The 13986-nt window shown below is 45.6% G+C and overlaps 2 protein-coding genes across 2 annotated transcripts; both read right to left on the reverse strand.

Moving 5' to 3' along the window:
* Positions 1–658: 658 nt before the first annotated feature.
* Positions 659–11143, reverse strand: fgf3 (fibroblast growth factor 3). Its single transcript, XM_041782585.1, has 3 exons — positions 10894–11143; positions 8166–8269; positions 659–1036 (listed from the first exon to the last, which is right to left on the reverse strand). Exons 1-3 carry the CDS (start codon positions 11141–11143, stop codon positions 659–661), a joined length of 732 nt encoding a protein of 243 aa, XP_041638519.1.
* An 880-nt stretch (positions 11144–12023) lies between these two features.
* Positions 12024–13602, reverse strand: LOC121506738 (putative leucine-rich repeat-containing protein DDB_G0290503). The gene is made up of 2 exons (XM_041782592.1): positions 12154–13602; positions 12024–12047 (listed from the first exon to the last, which is right to left on the reverse strand). Exons 1-2 carry the CDS (start codon positions 13600–13602, stop codon positions 12024–12026), a joined length of 1473 nt encoding a protein of 490 aa, XP_041638526.1.
* Positions 13603–13986: the final 384 nt, after the last annotated feature.

Here is a 13986-nt window from a genome sequence, read left to right on the forward strand (position 1 = left end):
CATCATCATCATCACCATCATCACCATCATCATCATCATCATCATTACCATCATCATCATCATCACCATCATCATCATCATCATCACCATCATCACCATCATCATCATCATCATCACCATCATCACCATCATCATCATCATCATCATCACCATTACCATCATCATCATCATCACCATCATCATCATCATCACCATCATCACCATCATCATCATCATCATCACCATCATCACCATCATCACCATCATCATCATCATCATTACCATCATCATCATCATCACCATCATCATCACCATCATCACCATCATCATCATCATCATCATCATCATTACCATCATCATCATCATCACCATCATCATCACCATCATCACCATCATCATCATCATCATCATCACCATTACCATCATCATCATCATCACCATCATCATCATCATCACCATCATCACCATCATCATCATCATCACCATCATCACCATCATCACCATCATCATCATCACCATTACCATCATCATCATCATCACCATCATCATCATCATCACCATCATCACCATCATCATCACCATCATCACCATCATTACCATCATCATCATCATCATCATCCATGTGTCATAAAACGTCCCAATAATGTCCTCCCCATGTTAATGTCCATTAATGATCCTCTCAGTCCCCTCCGCCCCGACGGCCCTTCCTGGCCCGGTGTCTGCGTCTCCGGCGGTCTCTGCGGTTGCCGTGGTGATGGCCGTGACTGTGACTCTGACTGTCTCTTAGCTGCCTCACCATCTCATGGTCCTTGTTGCCCAGCACGCGGGGCAGGAAGAGGGACGCCTTGTCCGTGCTGCGAGTTTTAAAGCCTCGCCGCGGCCGCCCTTTGCCGTTGATGGAAACGTACCACTGACGCTTGGCGCTGGCTCGCCTCTTGCTGCTGCCGCCGCCCCCTGGTGGCAGCGGCTGCTCCGTGGAGTGGTGTCGGGATGCGTAGGTGTTGTAGCCCAGCTCGTGGATCCGCTCCACAAACTCACACTCTCGGTTGAAGACTTCCTGGAGGGAGAAGAAGGAGGAACAGTCAGCGCCATGTTTGTTTCTAAGAGACCCAGAGCTAGAGCTGACCCTGAATTAACCCTTTCAGATCCAGCTGACCCAGATGTTACTGAAGAGTGCACTCTCACTGTATGGTTCTGTTTAACCACGTTAGACCAGTTAGATATTTATAAGTCAGAAATGAGAATCTGTCACAGCTCCTCTTCATCACTCCTTAATCATTAGATCTAAATATGTCAGAATCAGGGGTCTGAGCGGTCAGTCTCAGAGGGTCAGCATGCTTCAACCTCTACAGACTCAGACACTCACACAGGCTTTAGTCTGAGACTGCACGCATCTGAGCTGGCTGCAGCAGAGAATCATGGGTTCACAGAGGCGGAGCTCTTTCTGTGAAATAATGCCACCTGTATATGAAGTGTACCTGCAGAGGACAGGTGCAAACATGACTAAACAATGATGCTCAGTCTGAATAAAGTCTGCTCCACTCCTCTGCAGTGTTCATGGTGACGGTCACATAGATGTCCTCCCTCCTTCATCATCATAGTACAGTCTGTGTTAGACTAGTCTGTGTTTCTACAGCAGCAGCGAAAACATGCACAGCGCCACAGTTCAGCCCTGCGGCCTCGTTTATAAAACTGTGCGTAGGAAAGATCACTACAGCTGGCGTACGCCGGAAACACAGGAAACACGTGCGCACAAAAACTTTCAGATTTATTACAGAGTGCGCACGCACGTCCTACGCCTGTTTCCATTTATAAATCACTATCAACTCTAAAGTTGTCGCACGTGAGGGAACGCTTTGCCCCGCCCATATGGTGCCTATAAAAGGTCAGGGGAACGCCCTTGATGAATATTCAATGTTATCAGTTTCACGATGGACCAAGACGGAAAACGAGCGAAAAAAAGAAATTCCACTCAATGTGAGGTCGCGATATTAATAGGAGAGGTGGACACACGCAGAGTCTTATTGGGTGGCCACAGTTTGGGCATCACTAACGCCAGAAAGGCTAAAGAGTGGAAGCGTGTGGCTGATGCTGTAAATAACGTTCCTCAGAGGGTCGGACTGTGGCTGAAGTAAAAAGAAATGATCCCACATAAAAGTGGAGGCGAAAAGGCGCATCGCTCTCATAGAAAGAGTGTCTGTGTGACAGGAGGGGGAAAGGGCACAGAGCTCACCCCCACAGACGACAAGCTGGCGGGGATCACTGGGGAATCCCTCCTGAGGGGTGTGGTGGTGGAGGGGGAGGGGGACACGGATGCACCACATGCACCAGAGGATCCTGTCATTGATCCTGTCATTGATCCTGTCATTGATCCTGTCATTGATCCTGTCATTGATCATGTCATTGATCCTGTCATTGATCCTGAAATTGATCCTGTCATTGATCCTGTCATTGATCCTGTCATTGATCGTGTCATTGATCGTGTCATTGATCCTGTCATTGATCCTGTCATTGATCGTGTCACTGATCCTGTCACTGATCATGTCATTGATCCTGTCATTGATCCTGTCATTGATCCTGTCATTGATCGTGTCACTGATCCTGTCATTGATCCTGTCATTGATCGTGTCATTGATCGTGTCATTGATCCTGTCATTGATCGTGTCATTGATCCTGTCATTGATCCTGTCATTGATCCTGTCATTGATCATGTCATTGATCCTGTCATTGATCCTGTCATTGATCCTGTCATTGATCGTGTCATTGATCCTGTCATTGATCCTGTCATTGATCGTGTCATTGATCATGTCATTGATCATGTCACTGATCATGTCATTGATCATGTCATTGATCGTGTCATTGATCATGTCATTGATCCTGTCATTGATCGTGTCATTGATCCTGTCATTGATCGTGTCATTGATCCTGTCATTGATCGTGTCATTGATCCTGTCATTGATCATGTCATTGATCCTGTCATTGATCCTGTCATTGATCCTGTCATTGATCCTGTCATTGATCCTGTCATTGATCCTGTCATTGATCATGTCATTGATCCTGTCATTGATCCTGAAATTGATCCTGTCATTGATCCTGTCATTGATCCTGTCATTGATCGTGTCATTGATCGTGTCATTGATCCTGTCATTGATCCTGTCATTGATCGTGTCACTGATCCTGTCACTGATCATGTCATTGATCCTGTCATTGATCCTGTCATTGATCCTGTCATTGATCGTGTCACTGATCCTGTCATTGATCCTGTCATTGATCCTGTCATTGATCGTGTCACTGATCCTGTCACTGATCATGTCATTGATCCTGTCATTGATCCTGTCATTGATCGTGTCACTGATCCTGTCATTGATCGTGTCATTGATCCTGTCATTGATCCTGTCATTGATCGTGTCACTGATCCTGTCATTGATCCTGTCATTGATCCTGTCATTGATCCTGTCATTGATCCTGTCATTGATCCTGTCATTGATCATGTCATTGATCCTGTCATTGATCCTGAAATTGATCCTGTCATTGATCCTGTCATTGATCCTGTCATTGATCGTGTCATTGATCGTGTCATTGATCCTGTCATTGATCCTGTCATTGATCGTGTCACTGATCCTGTCACTGATCATGTCATTGATCCTGTCATTGATCCTGTCATTGATCCTGTCATTGATCGTGTCACTGATCCTGTCATTGATCCTGTCATTGATCCTGTCATTGATCGTGTCACTGATCCTGTCACTGATCATGTCATTGATCCTGTCATTGATCCTGTCATTGATCGTGTCACTGATCCTGTCATTGATCGTGTCATTGATCCTGTCATTGATCCTGTCATTGATCGTGTCACTGATCCTGTCATTGATCCTGTCATTGATCCTGTCACTGATCCTGTCATTGATCCTGTCATTGATCCTGTCATTGATCGTGTCACTGATCCTGCCATTGATCCTGTCATTGATCCTGTCATTGATCCTGTCATTGATCCTGTCATTGATCCTGTCATTGATCGTGTCACTGATCCTGTCATTGATCCTGTCATTGATCCTGTCATTGATCGTGTCACTAATCATGTCATTGATCCTGTCATTGATCCTGTCATTGATCCTGTCATTGATCCTGTCATTGATCGTGTCACTGATCCTGTCACTGATCATGTCATTGATCCTGTCATTGATCCTGTCATTGATCGTGTCACTGATCCTGTCATTGATCGTGTCATTGATCCTGTCATTGATCCTGTCATTGATCCTGTCATTGATCGTGTCACTGATCCTGTCATTGATCCTGTCATTGATCCTGTCATTGATCCTGTCATTGATCCTGTCATTGATCGTGTCACTGATCCTGTCATTGATCCTGTCATTGATCCTGTCATTGATCCTGTCATTGATCGTGTCACTGATCCTGTCATTGATCCTGTCATTGATCCTGTCATTGATCCTGTCATTGATCCTGTCATTGATCGTGTCACTGATCCTGTCATTGATCCTGTCATTGATCCTGTCATTGATCCTGTCATTGATCGTGTCACTGATCCTGTCATTGATCCTGTCATTGATCCTGTCATTGATCCTGTCATTGATCCTGTCATTGATCGTGTCACTGATCCTGTCATTGATCCTGTCATTGATCCTGTCATTGATCCTGTCACTGATCCTGTCATTGATCCTGTCATTGATCCTGTCATTGATCCTGTCATTGATCGTGTCATTGATCCTGTCATTGATCCTGTCATTGATCCTGTCATTGATCGTGTCACTGATCCTGTCATTGATCCTGTCATTGATCCTGTCATTGATCGTGTCACTAATCATGTCATTGATCCTGTCATTGATCCTGTCATTGATCCTGTCATTGATCGTGTCATTGATCCTGTCATTGATCCTGTCATTGATCCTGTCATTGATCATGTCATTGATCCTGTCATTGATCCTGTCACTGATCATGTCATTGATCCTGTCATTGATCCTGTCATTGATCCTGTCATTGATCATGTCATTGATCGTGTCATTGATCCTGTCATTGATCGTGTCACTGATCCTGTCATTGATCATGTCATTGATCCTGTCATTGATCATGTCATTGATCCTGTCATTGATCCTGTCATTGATTGTGTCATTGATCGTATCGTTGATCCTGTCATTTTAATGACAATTATTATAAATGTAAAACTTTATTTGTATGGCACATTTTGGGAGCAGGGTTACTGTCCGCCTTGTTGTTTATTATTTAATTTTATTTAACCAGGAAAACCTCATTGAGATCAAAAATCTCATTTACAAGAGTGTCCTGGACAAGAAGGGCAGCAGCACAATGAACAGAGTTACAGACATGAAATATTACAGTTAAAAAAATATATATATAAATATATATATATATATATATATATATATATAATGTTTATGTGAATGGATGTCATAATAACATGTAGGGTTTGTTTCACACTGACAGAACATGATCCATTCAATAATAAAGGCTATGTGTGTGGGCACGAGGGAGTGTGTGCGTTCACGCACTCCCTCGGGCATCAATGTAAATTTTTCTTCTTTTTTTCGTTTTTGCAAATATATCCCTCATATATGATATGTGTTGTGAAATGTGTAATGTTTGATTATTTCACAAAAATGTATGAATTTCAGATCAGTCTTTAATTTCATCCTTCTACTGTTGAGGTCAGTTTCCCGTTTATCCAGGTTTCGTGCGTCCGGCAGGGTCAGAGCTGCCGTGGAGGTGCGCTCATTTTTTATAAATCCCAAACGCTGCTTACAAGTGGCGTACGCTTTCTTTAGTGCGTACGCAGCGTTTATAAATGAGGCCCCTGGTCTTAGACCACATCTACAAACATTCTTAAACAGTCAGTGGTCTCTGAGAGGGCAGCGTTCATATGAGGGTTCGGGATGCTGCGCTCTGAACCCTGGTGTAACAGTCCTCAGACAGGTGAATAAAGCTGAACAAGCAGGTCAGACCCTGCATCTGTAGACCTGATTATATTCATGTTCATTATTGAGATCCTTTAAGCTGGTTCTGGTTCTATTTAGTGTTTAATGACTCTTTCTGACCCCCTCGTTAACTCATCAATTAACTCTGATTAACCACATTTTAGTAAATCTGTCTGACTATCCACACCCAGACCTGATCCCTGCCAGACCTGTTTGATCCAGAATCTCTTAACTAGACCCGGTCTGACAAAGTGAAGGAAAAGATCTCCAACACATCCTGGAACCATCTCCAGAAATTCAGAGAGTCTCTGACATCTGTCAGTCTGGAAGTGTTACAAAGACACTTCTTAGACTTTGGGACTCTGAGAGCCATTACCCACAAATGGAGAAAACTGTGAACAGTGGCGAACCTCCCCAGGAGAGGCCGGCCTACCAACATGACTCCAAGAGAACATGGGCGACTCATCCAGGAGGACCCAGAAGAACCCAGAACCACATCCAAAGACCTGCACGCCTCACTGACTCAGTTAAGGTCAGAGGTTATGACTCAACCATCAGAAAGTGACTGGGCAACAACGGCATCATGGGAGAGTTCCAAGGCCAGAACCACTGCTGAGAAAGAAGAAGACAAAGGTTCGTCTCACATTTGACTAAAACCATCCTGATGATCCCCGAGACTTCTGGGAAATATTCTGAGGACTGACCAGACAGAAGAGGAACTTCCTGGAAGGAGTGTGTCCCGTTCATCTGGAGTCAAACTAACCCAGAAGAACATCAGACCAACAGTCAGACATGGTGGTGGTAGTGTGATGGTCTAGACCAGGACCTGGACCACTAGAACCATAAATTCTGCTCTATAGCAGAAAATCATGAAGGAGAATGTCTGACCATCAGTTCATGTCCTCAAGATCAAGACCACTTGGGTTATGGAGCAGGACCATGATCCCAAACACACCAGTAAGTCCACCTTGACTGGACTAAAGACTAGATGAAGGTTCTGGAGTGGTCCAGTCAAAGTCTGGACTTAGATCTGACTGAGATGCTGTGACCTTAAACAGGCCATTCATGCTGGAAAACCCTCCAATGAGGCTAAAATAGCACTACTCTGCAGAGAAGAATGGGACAGCATTCCTCCACAGTGATGTAAAGACTCTCTGACAGTTATCACAGACACCAAGGATGGAACATCCAGGAATTAGGGTTAGAGTGACTGTTTCACAGGACCAGGGTTAAAAACAGACTTTCTTATTTTCTCAGGTTGTCTCAGTCTGATGTTAACTCCGGTGTGATGATCTGGAACCTTTAAGGAAACACTTCCTCTCAGCTCTGTCCGCTTTGGAAAGCGGCTTCATTAACCTGGTTTCCTGCGTTAGGAAGCCGGTGGTCCTTGGATCAAAAACAGCGTCTGATACTAACTTTAGACTGACACACACAGAGGAGCTGAGGCCGGACTCAGACCTCCTGTAGGCTAGTAGATCAGCCACGCCCCTAAACATGAATACCTGAGATCCTTCTACAAACAACACAGAATCATAAAAACCAGACTGAACTACTCAGACTTCATCCTGACCCCATCTCTGATAAAAACAGAAACACATGGAGTTCACATTTGACAGGAATCTCATAAACATGTTTCTGAAGATGATCTACCATACCCGGACAGCTGAGGCCTCATCAGGGACCCAAACGGGACCCAGCCCAAACCATGGTACCAGAATAAATAAAAACAGGGACTGGACGGATCCCTGGTGGGAAATACAGAAAACAAGCTGAATCAAGATGAGCTGAGTTAGTTCCATGAGTGAAAAAGCCTCTCTAGAGTTAAATCTTTAAATCAGCGGGTGGTTTAGCTCGGCTCTAGTGTCGGACCGATGGAATGATCCGGGCTAACTAAAGACTGAAAAAGTCCAACGTTTTCCAAACAGCATGTTTGGAGCCAGCGTTCTCTCCCTCTTGTGGTTGAAAATCTGAGCAAAGATGCTGCTGGGCTTGAGCACGGTGATCTCAGTTCTGCTGGAGCAGAGGGATCGCCCCCAGCACCAAACTACGGAGCCCACCATGAGCCTCATGGAGAGGGTCCTCATGCTGCCCTCATCTACCCTCTCCTGTCCTGGGGGAGCAGATCAGCACCGCTCCATGTGGAGGCTGACAGCAAACGCATCCTGCTTCAGTCTTCTCTCTACCTTCAGGAAGTCTCCGGGGCTGTGGTGTCTGTGTGAAACCGTGATGTGGACTCACCGAGGCGTAGAGCCGTCCTTTATCATTCATGGCCAGATATCTGCCGGAGAAAAGCCCTTTAATGGCCACCACGCCCACGTCCACGGCGGTGATCTCCATGATGCCTGCAAAACACAAACACAGTCCACACTGAGGAAACCTCCACACTCAGACCGGCCCGGATTCATGCAGCTGAACCACAACATGAAGGACCTCTGATTTACCTAACTCTGATTAACCCTGAAACCCTACGAGAGACCCTGAAAACCTCAGAGAGACTCTGGAGACCTCAGAGAGACTCTGGAGACCTTAGAGAGACTCTGGAAACATCAGAGAGACTCTGGAAACCTCAGAGAGACTCTGGAGACCTCAGAGAGACTCTGGAAACCTCAGAGAGACTCTGGAGACCTCAGAGAGACTCTGGAAACCTCAGAGAGACTCTGGAGACCTCAGAGAGACTCTGGAGACCTCAGAGAGACTCTGGAGACCTCAGAGAGACCCTGGAGACCTCAGAGAGACCCTGTAGACCTCAGAGAGACTCTGGAGACCTCAGAGAGACTCTGGAAACCTCAGAGAGACCCTGGAGAACTCAGAGAGACCCTGTAGACCTCAGAGAGACTCTGGAAACCTCAGAGAGACTCTGGAGACTTCAGAGAGACTCCGGAGACCTCAGAGAGACCCCGAAACCCTCAGAGAGACCCTGGAGACCTCAGAGAGACCCTGTAGACCTCAGAGAGACTCTGGAGACCTCAGAGAGACTCTTGTGACCTTAGAGAGACCCTGAACACATCAGAGAGACCCTGAAAACCCCAAAGAGACCCCGGAGACCTCAAGAAGACCTTGTAAACCCCAGAGAGACCCTGGAGACCTCAGAGAGACTCTGAAAACCTCAGAGAGACTCTGAAAACCTCAGAGAGACTCTGGAGACCTCAGAGAGACTCTGGAGACCTCAGAGAGACTCTGGAGACCTCAGAGAGACTCTTGTGACCTTAGAGAGACCCTGAACACATCAAAGAGACCCTGAAAACCCCAGAGAGACCCTGGAGACCTCAAGAAGACCTTGTAAACCCCAGAGAGACTCTGAAAACCTCAGAGAGACTCTGGAGACCTCAGAGAGACTCTGGAGACCTCCGAGAGACCATGGAGACCTCAGAGAGACTCTGGAGACCTCCGAGAGACCATGGAGACCTCAGAGAGACCCCGAAACCCTCAGAGAGACCCTGGAGACCTCAGAGAGACCCTGTAGACCTCAGAGAGACTCTGGAGACCTCAGAGAGACTCTTGTGACCTTAGAGAGACCCTGAACACATCAGAGAGACCCTGAAAACCCCAAAGAGACCCCGGAGACCTCAAGAAGACCTTGTAAACCCCAGAGAGACCCTGGAGACCTCAGAGAGACTCTGAAAACCTCAGAGAGACTCTGGAGACCTCAGAGAGACTCTGGAGACCTTAGAGAGACTCTGGAGACCTCAGAGAGACTCTTGTGACCTTAGAGAGACCCTGAACACATCAAAGAGACCCTGAAAACCCCAAAGAGACCCCGGAGACCTCAAGAAGACCTTGTAAACCCCAGAGAGACCCTGGAGACCTCAGAGAGACTCTGAAAACCTCAGAGAGACTCTGGAGACCTCAGAGAGACTCTGGAGACCTTAGAGAGACTCTGGAGACCTCAGAGAGACTCTTGTGACCTTAGAGAGACCCTGAACACATCAAAGAGACCCTGAAAACCCCAGAGAGACCCTGGAGACCTCAAGAAGACCTTGTAAACCCCAGAGAGACTCTGGAGACCTTAGAGAGACTCTGGAAACCTCAGAGAGACTCTGGAGACCTCCGAGAGACCATGGAGACCTCAGAGAGACTCTGGAGACCTCCGAGAGACCATGGAGACCTAAGAGAGACCCTGGCATTTTGGCTAAAAGTGTTCAGACACAGACTAGAATCAAAGAGGATCCATTCAAACATGACATAATCATTTTAAAGGCAGATATCCTGTAACATTTCAGTTTCTGCAGGGACTGCTGAGCGGTGTTCAGGTCCCCTGGTCTTCATGTCTTCAGGTCTCCTGGTCTGCCTCTGCAGGGTCGGGGTCCTGCCTCTACAGGTAAGTATAAAACCATCCGAAGGCAGGGCCTGCCTCCTTTCCTCTCATTGCTCTATCAATAACAGCCAATAATCTTCGTTTCCAGTTGTCTCTGCAGGCTCGCGCCCCGTGCCGCGTGTTTATTGGCTGTGTTAATCAGTGCTTGATTAGTGAATGGCCCATTGAGGCTGTGAAGAGCCTCTAATGAGCTCTGATTAGATAAATACATCCGTTAGGACAGCGCCTTTGTCAGTAGAGATTAACCTGCATGGAGGAGCTGACAGCCACAGCACATTCAGGAGGACTTCAGAGTCCCAGGAGGGACAGTCTTAGTCCTCTACAGACTAAACATCCAGTAAAAACACCGTCCACAGCCAAGACTGAAGAGCGCGAAACCTGCAAACCACAGAAAGTGTAGTAATGCTGCTGCACACGCTCAGCAGCAGCGGGAATAAAAGCAGAAATAACCGGATAAAAGATGAAATAAAGACGCGCTGTGGAGTTTTTACGCACCCTCAGAGCTCCAGAGACCTCATTTAATTCATGAATATTTAGAATAAAATGTCTGTATTTTCCCATATAACCATCTTTAAATGAAACTGAACCCTCTTATTTCCAACATTCCCCCTCGCGTGCCGCTGTCCGTGCGTAAAAGCGCACCGTACTCACTGAGCGGGTTGTTCTCCTCCAGAGTTCCGTCGATCCTGCCGTTCTGGTGGATCTGGAGATGATATTTAGTGGCACAGTAAAGTTTCCTCCGTCTCGGCGCTCCTCCGAGGTGCTCGTACACTCCTCCGCGGCCCCCGGCGTCCCTCCGCTGCCGGGGGTCGCAGGGGGCCTGGGCCGGGGAGCAGCGGGCCCGGGGACTAACGGGATCCGACAGGCTGAGCAGAAAGAGCAGCAGAGGAAGCATCAGCATTGTGGCATGGCCAGGGACAGACGACTGGGGAGAAAAATCAGGGAGGTCGTGCCCGAGGGTCCCATCAAAGAGTCCGCGAAGCGTCGGAGCCCCAGCCTGGATCACATCCGAGACAGCAGCCGCCCCCGAGCGAGCCGGATCCGTTCCTCGCCTCCTGAGAGCCTTCCTGCGGGTCTGACTGAGAGCTCCAGCTCAGACTGAGGCACCAATAAAAGAGGCTGGTGGCGACAATAGGCTGAACTCAGACCGAGTGATACAAAGGAAGGGGGAGGCTGGAGGTATCAGCCCCGTGTGAAGAGAGAGACTGCAGCCTGGATAAAGTTACACACAGGCTCTGAGGTCTGCTCCAAGACCAACCTGACATCCAGACTGATGAAGGTGGGCTGAGGCAGCTACAGGTGAGCTCAGCCCCCCCACCCCCCACCTGTGGACGGCTCCTCAGGAGGACCAGGACACTTCAACGACAAAAAAAGGCGTTTATGTCCTCAGCGGATCAATGGGAATAAAAAGTTTCATCTGAGCCCGAGCTGGGACACTACTAATCACAACTACATGCCCACATGGGCGTGACGTCACACGAGTGGGCGGGGTAGGCATCAAACGAGAGGTTGAGCGTGTAATTCCTGAGGTGAGACTGATGACAGGACGTTTCATGCTAAAGCTGATAAACAAAACATCAACTGCGCATGTCTGCTTTTATTCATGCTGTCCCAGGACAGGGGGCCTCCCCCACCCACCACTCTGAGGAACAGATCTGGACCCGACCCTGGGAGTTTCATCTAAGAACCCTGCAGAACTCTGAGAACATCTGAGAGCTGATAAACCAGGATCAGGATTTCACTCAGAAGGGATGGACCGGAAACAGAACTTTAATTCTACCTCACTGCTCAGAGCTGAAAACCACCTGGACACAAAGACCCCTGAAACATGGTCTATTAGTCTGAGCTCAGCTTTAACATGTTTACATCACATCTGTACTTTTAACATAAACACTCATTTAGACAGCAAACCCAGATCTCATTCAGGTCCTCAGTTAATGCATTCATCTCATTCATCTCATTCATCTCATTCATCTCATTCATCTCATTCACCTCATTCATCTCATTCATCTCATTCACCTCATTCATCTCATTCATCTCATTCATCTCATTCATCTCATTCATCTCATTCACCTCATTCATCTCATTCATCTCATTCACCTCATTCATCTCATTCATCTCATTCATCTCATTCACCTCATTCATCTCATTCATCTCATTCACCTCATTCATCTCATTAATCTCATTCATCTCATTCATCTCATTCATCTCATTCACTTCATTCATCTCATTCATCTCATTCATCTCATTCACCTCATTCATCTCATTAATCTCATTAATCTCATTCATCTCATTCATCTCATTCACTTCATTCATCTCATTCATCTCATTCATCTCATTCATCTCATTCACCTCATTCATCTCATTAATCTCATTCATCTCATTCATCTCATTCATCTCATTCATCTCATTCACTTCATTCATCTCATTCACCTCATTCACCTCATTCACCTCATTCATCTCATTCATCTCATTCACTTCATTCATCTCATTCACCTCATTCACCTCATTCATCTCATTCATCTCATTCACCTCATTCACCTCATTCACCTCATTCATCTCATTCACCTCATTCATCTCATTCATCTCATTAATCTCATTCACCTCATTCACCTCATTCACCTCATTCATCTCATTCACCTCATTCATCTCATTCATCTCATTCACCTCATTCACCTCATTCACCTCATTCACCTCATTCATCTCATTCATCTCATTCACTTCATTCATCTCATTCATCTCATTCACCTCATTCACCTCATTCACCTCATTAATCTCATTCACCTCATTCACCTCATTCACCTCATTCATCTCATTCATCTCATTCATCTCATTCATCTCATTCACTTCATTCATCTCATTCACCTCATTCACCTCATTCACCTCATTCATCTCATTCATCTCATTCACTTCATTCATCTCATTCATCTCATTCACCTCATTCACCTCATTCATCTCATTCATCTCATTCACCTCATTCACCTCATTCACCTCATTCATCTCATTCACCTCATTCATCTCATTCATCTCATTAATCTCATTCACCTCATTCACCTCATTCATCTCATTCATCTCATTCATCTCATTCACCTCATTCATCTCATTCATCTCATTCACCTCATTCACCTCATTCATCTCATTCACCTCATTCATCTCATTCATCTCATTCATCTCATTCATCTCATTCACTTCATTCATCTCATTCATCTCATTCACCTCATTCATCTCATTCATCTCATTCATCTCATTCATCTCATTAATCTCATTAATCTCATTCATCTCATTCACTTCATTCATCTCATTCATCTCATTCACCTCATTCATCTCATTAATCTCATTCATCTCATTCATCTCATTCATCTCCTGCTTTATTGATTACTCCCTCTGGTTAATCCAGACCAGCATCTCCCTGCAGCCACATGGACGTCCACCACTGCTAAACTAACAAATAAAAATAAACAAATAATAAATTCATCATCATCATAATAATAATGATAAATAATAATAATAATAATAATAATAACAACAAAAATAGTAATAATAAATAATGACAATAATACCAATAATAATAATAATATATAACAATGGTAATAAAAATATTAAAAATTAAAATATTAATAATTATTATTATTATAATCATGATAATAATGATAATCATACCACCAGGAGTCATAAAAATCATCCTTCATCCTTCATTTTTAGAGTTGAGTCAGATTTCTACGGCCCTGAGAGCGGTTGTGACCA

This window comes from Cheilinus undulatus, linkage group 1 (assembly GCF_018320785.1).
Source record: "Cheilinus undulatus linkage group 1, ASM1832078v1, whole genome shotgun sequence".
NCBI classification, from domain to species: Eukaryota; Metazoa; Chordata; class Actinopteri; order Labriformes; family Labridae; genus Cheilinus; species Cheilinus undulatus.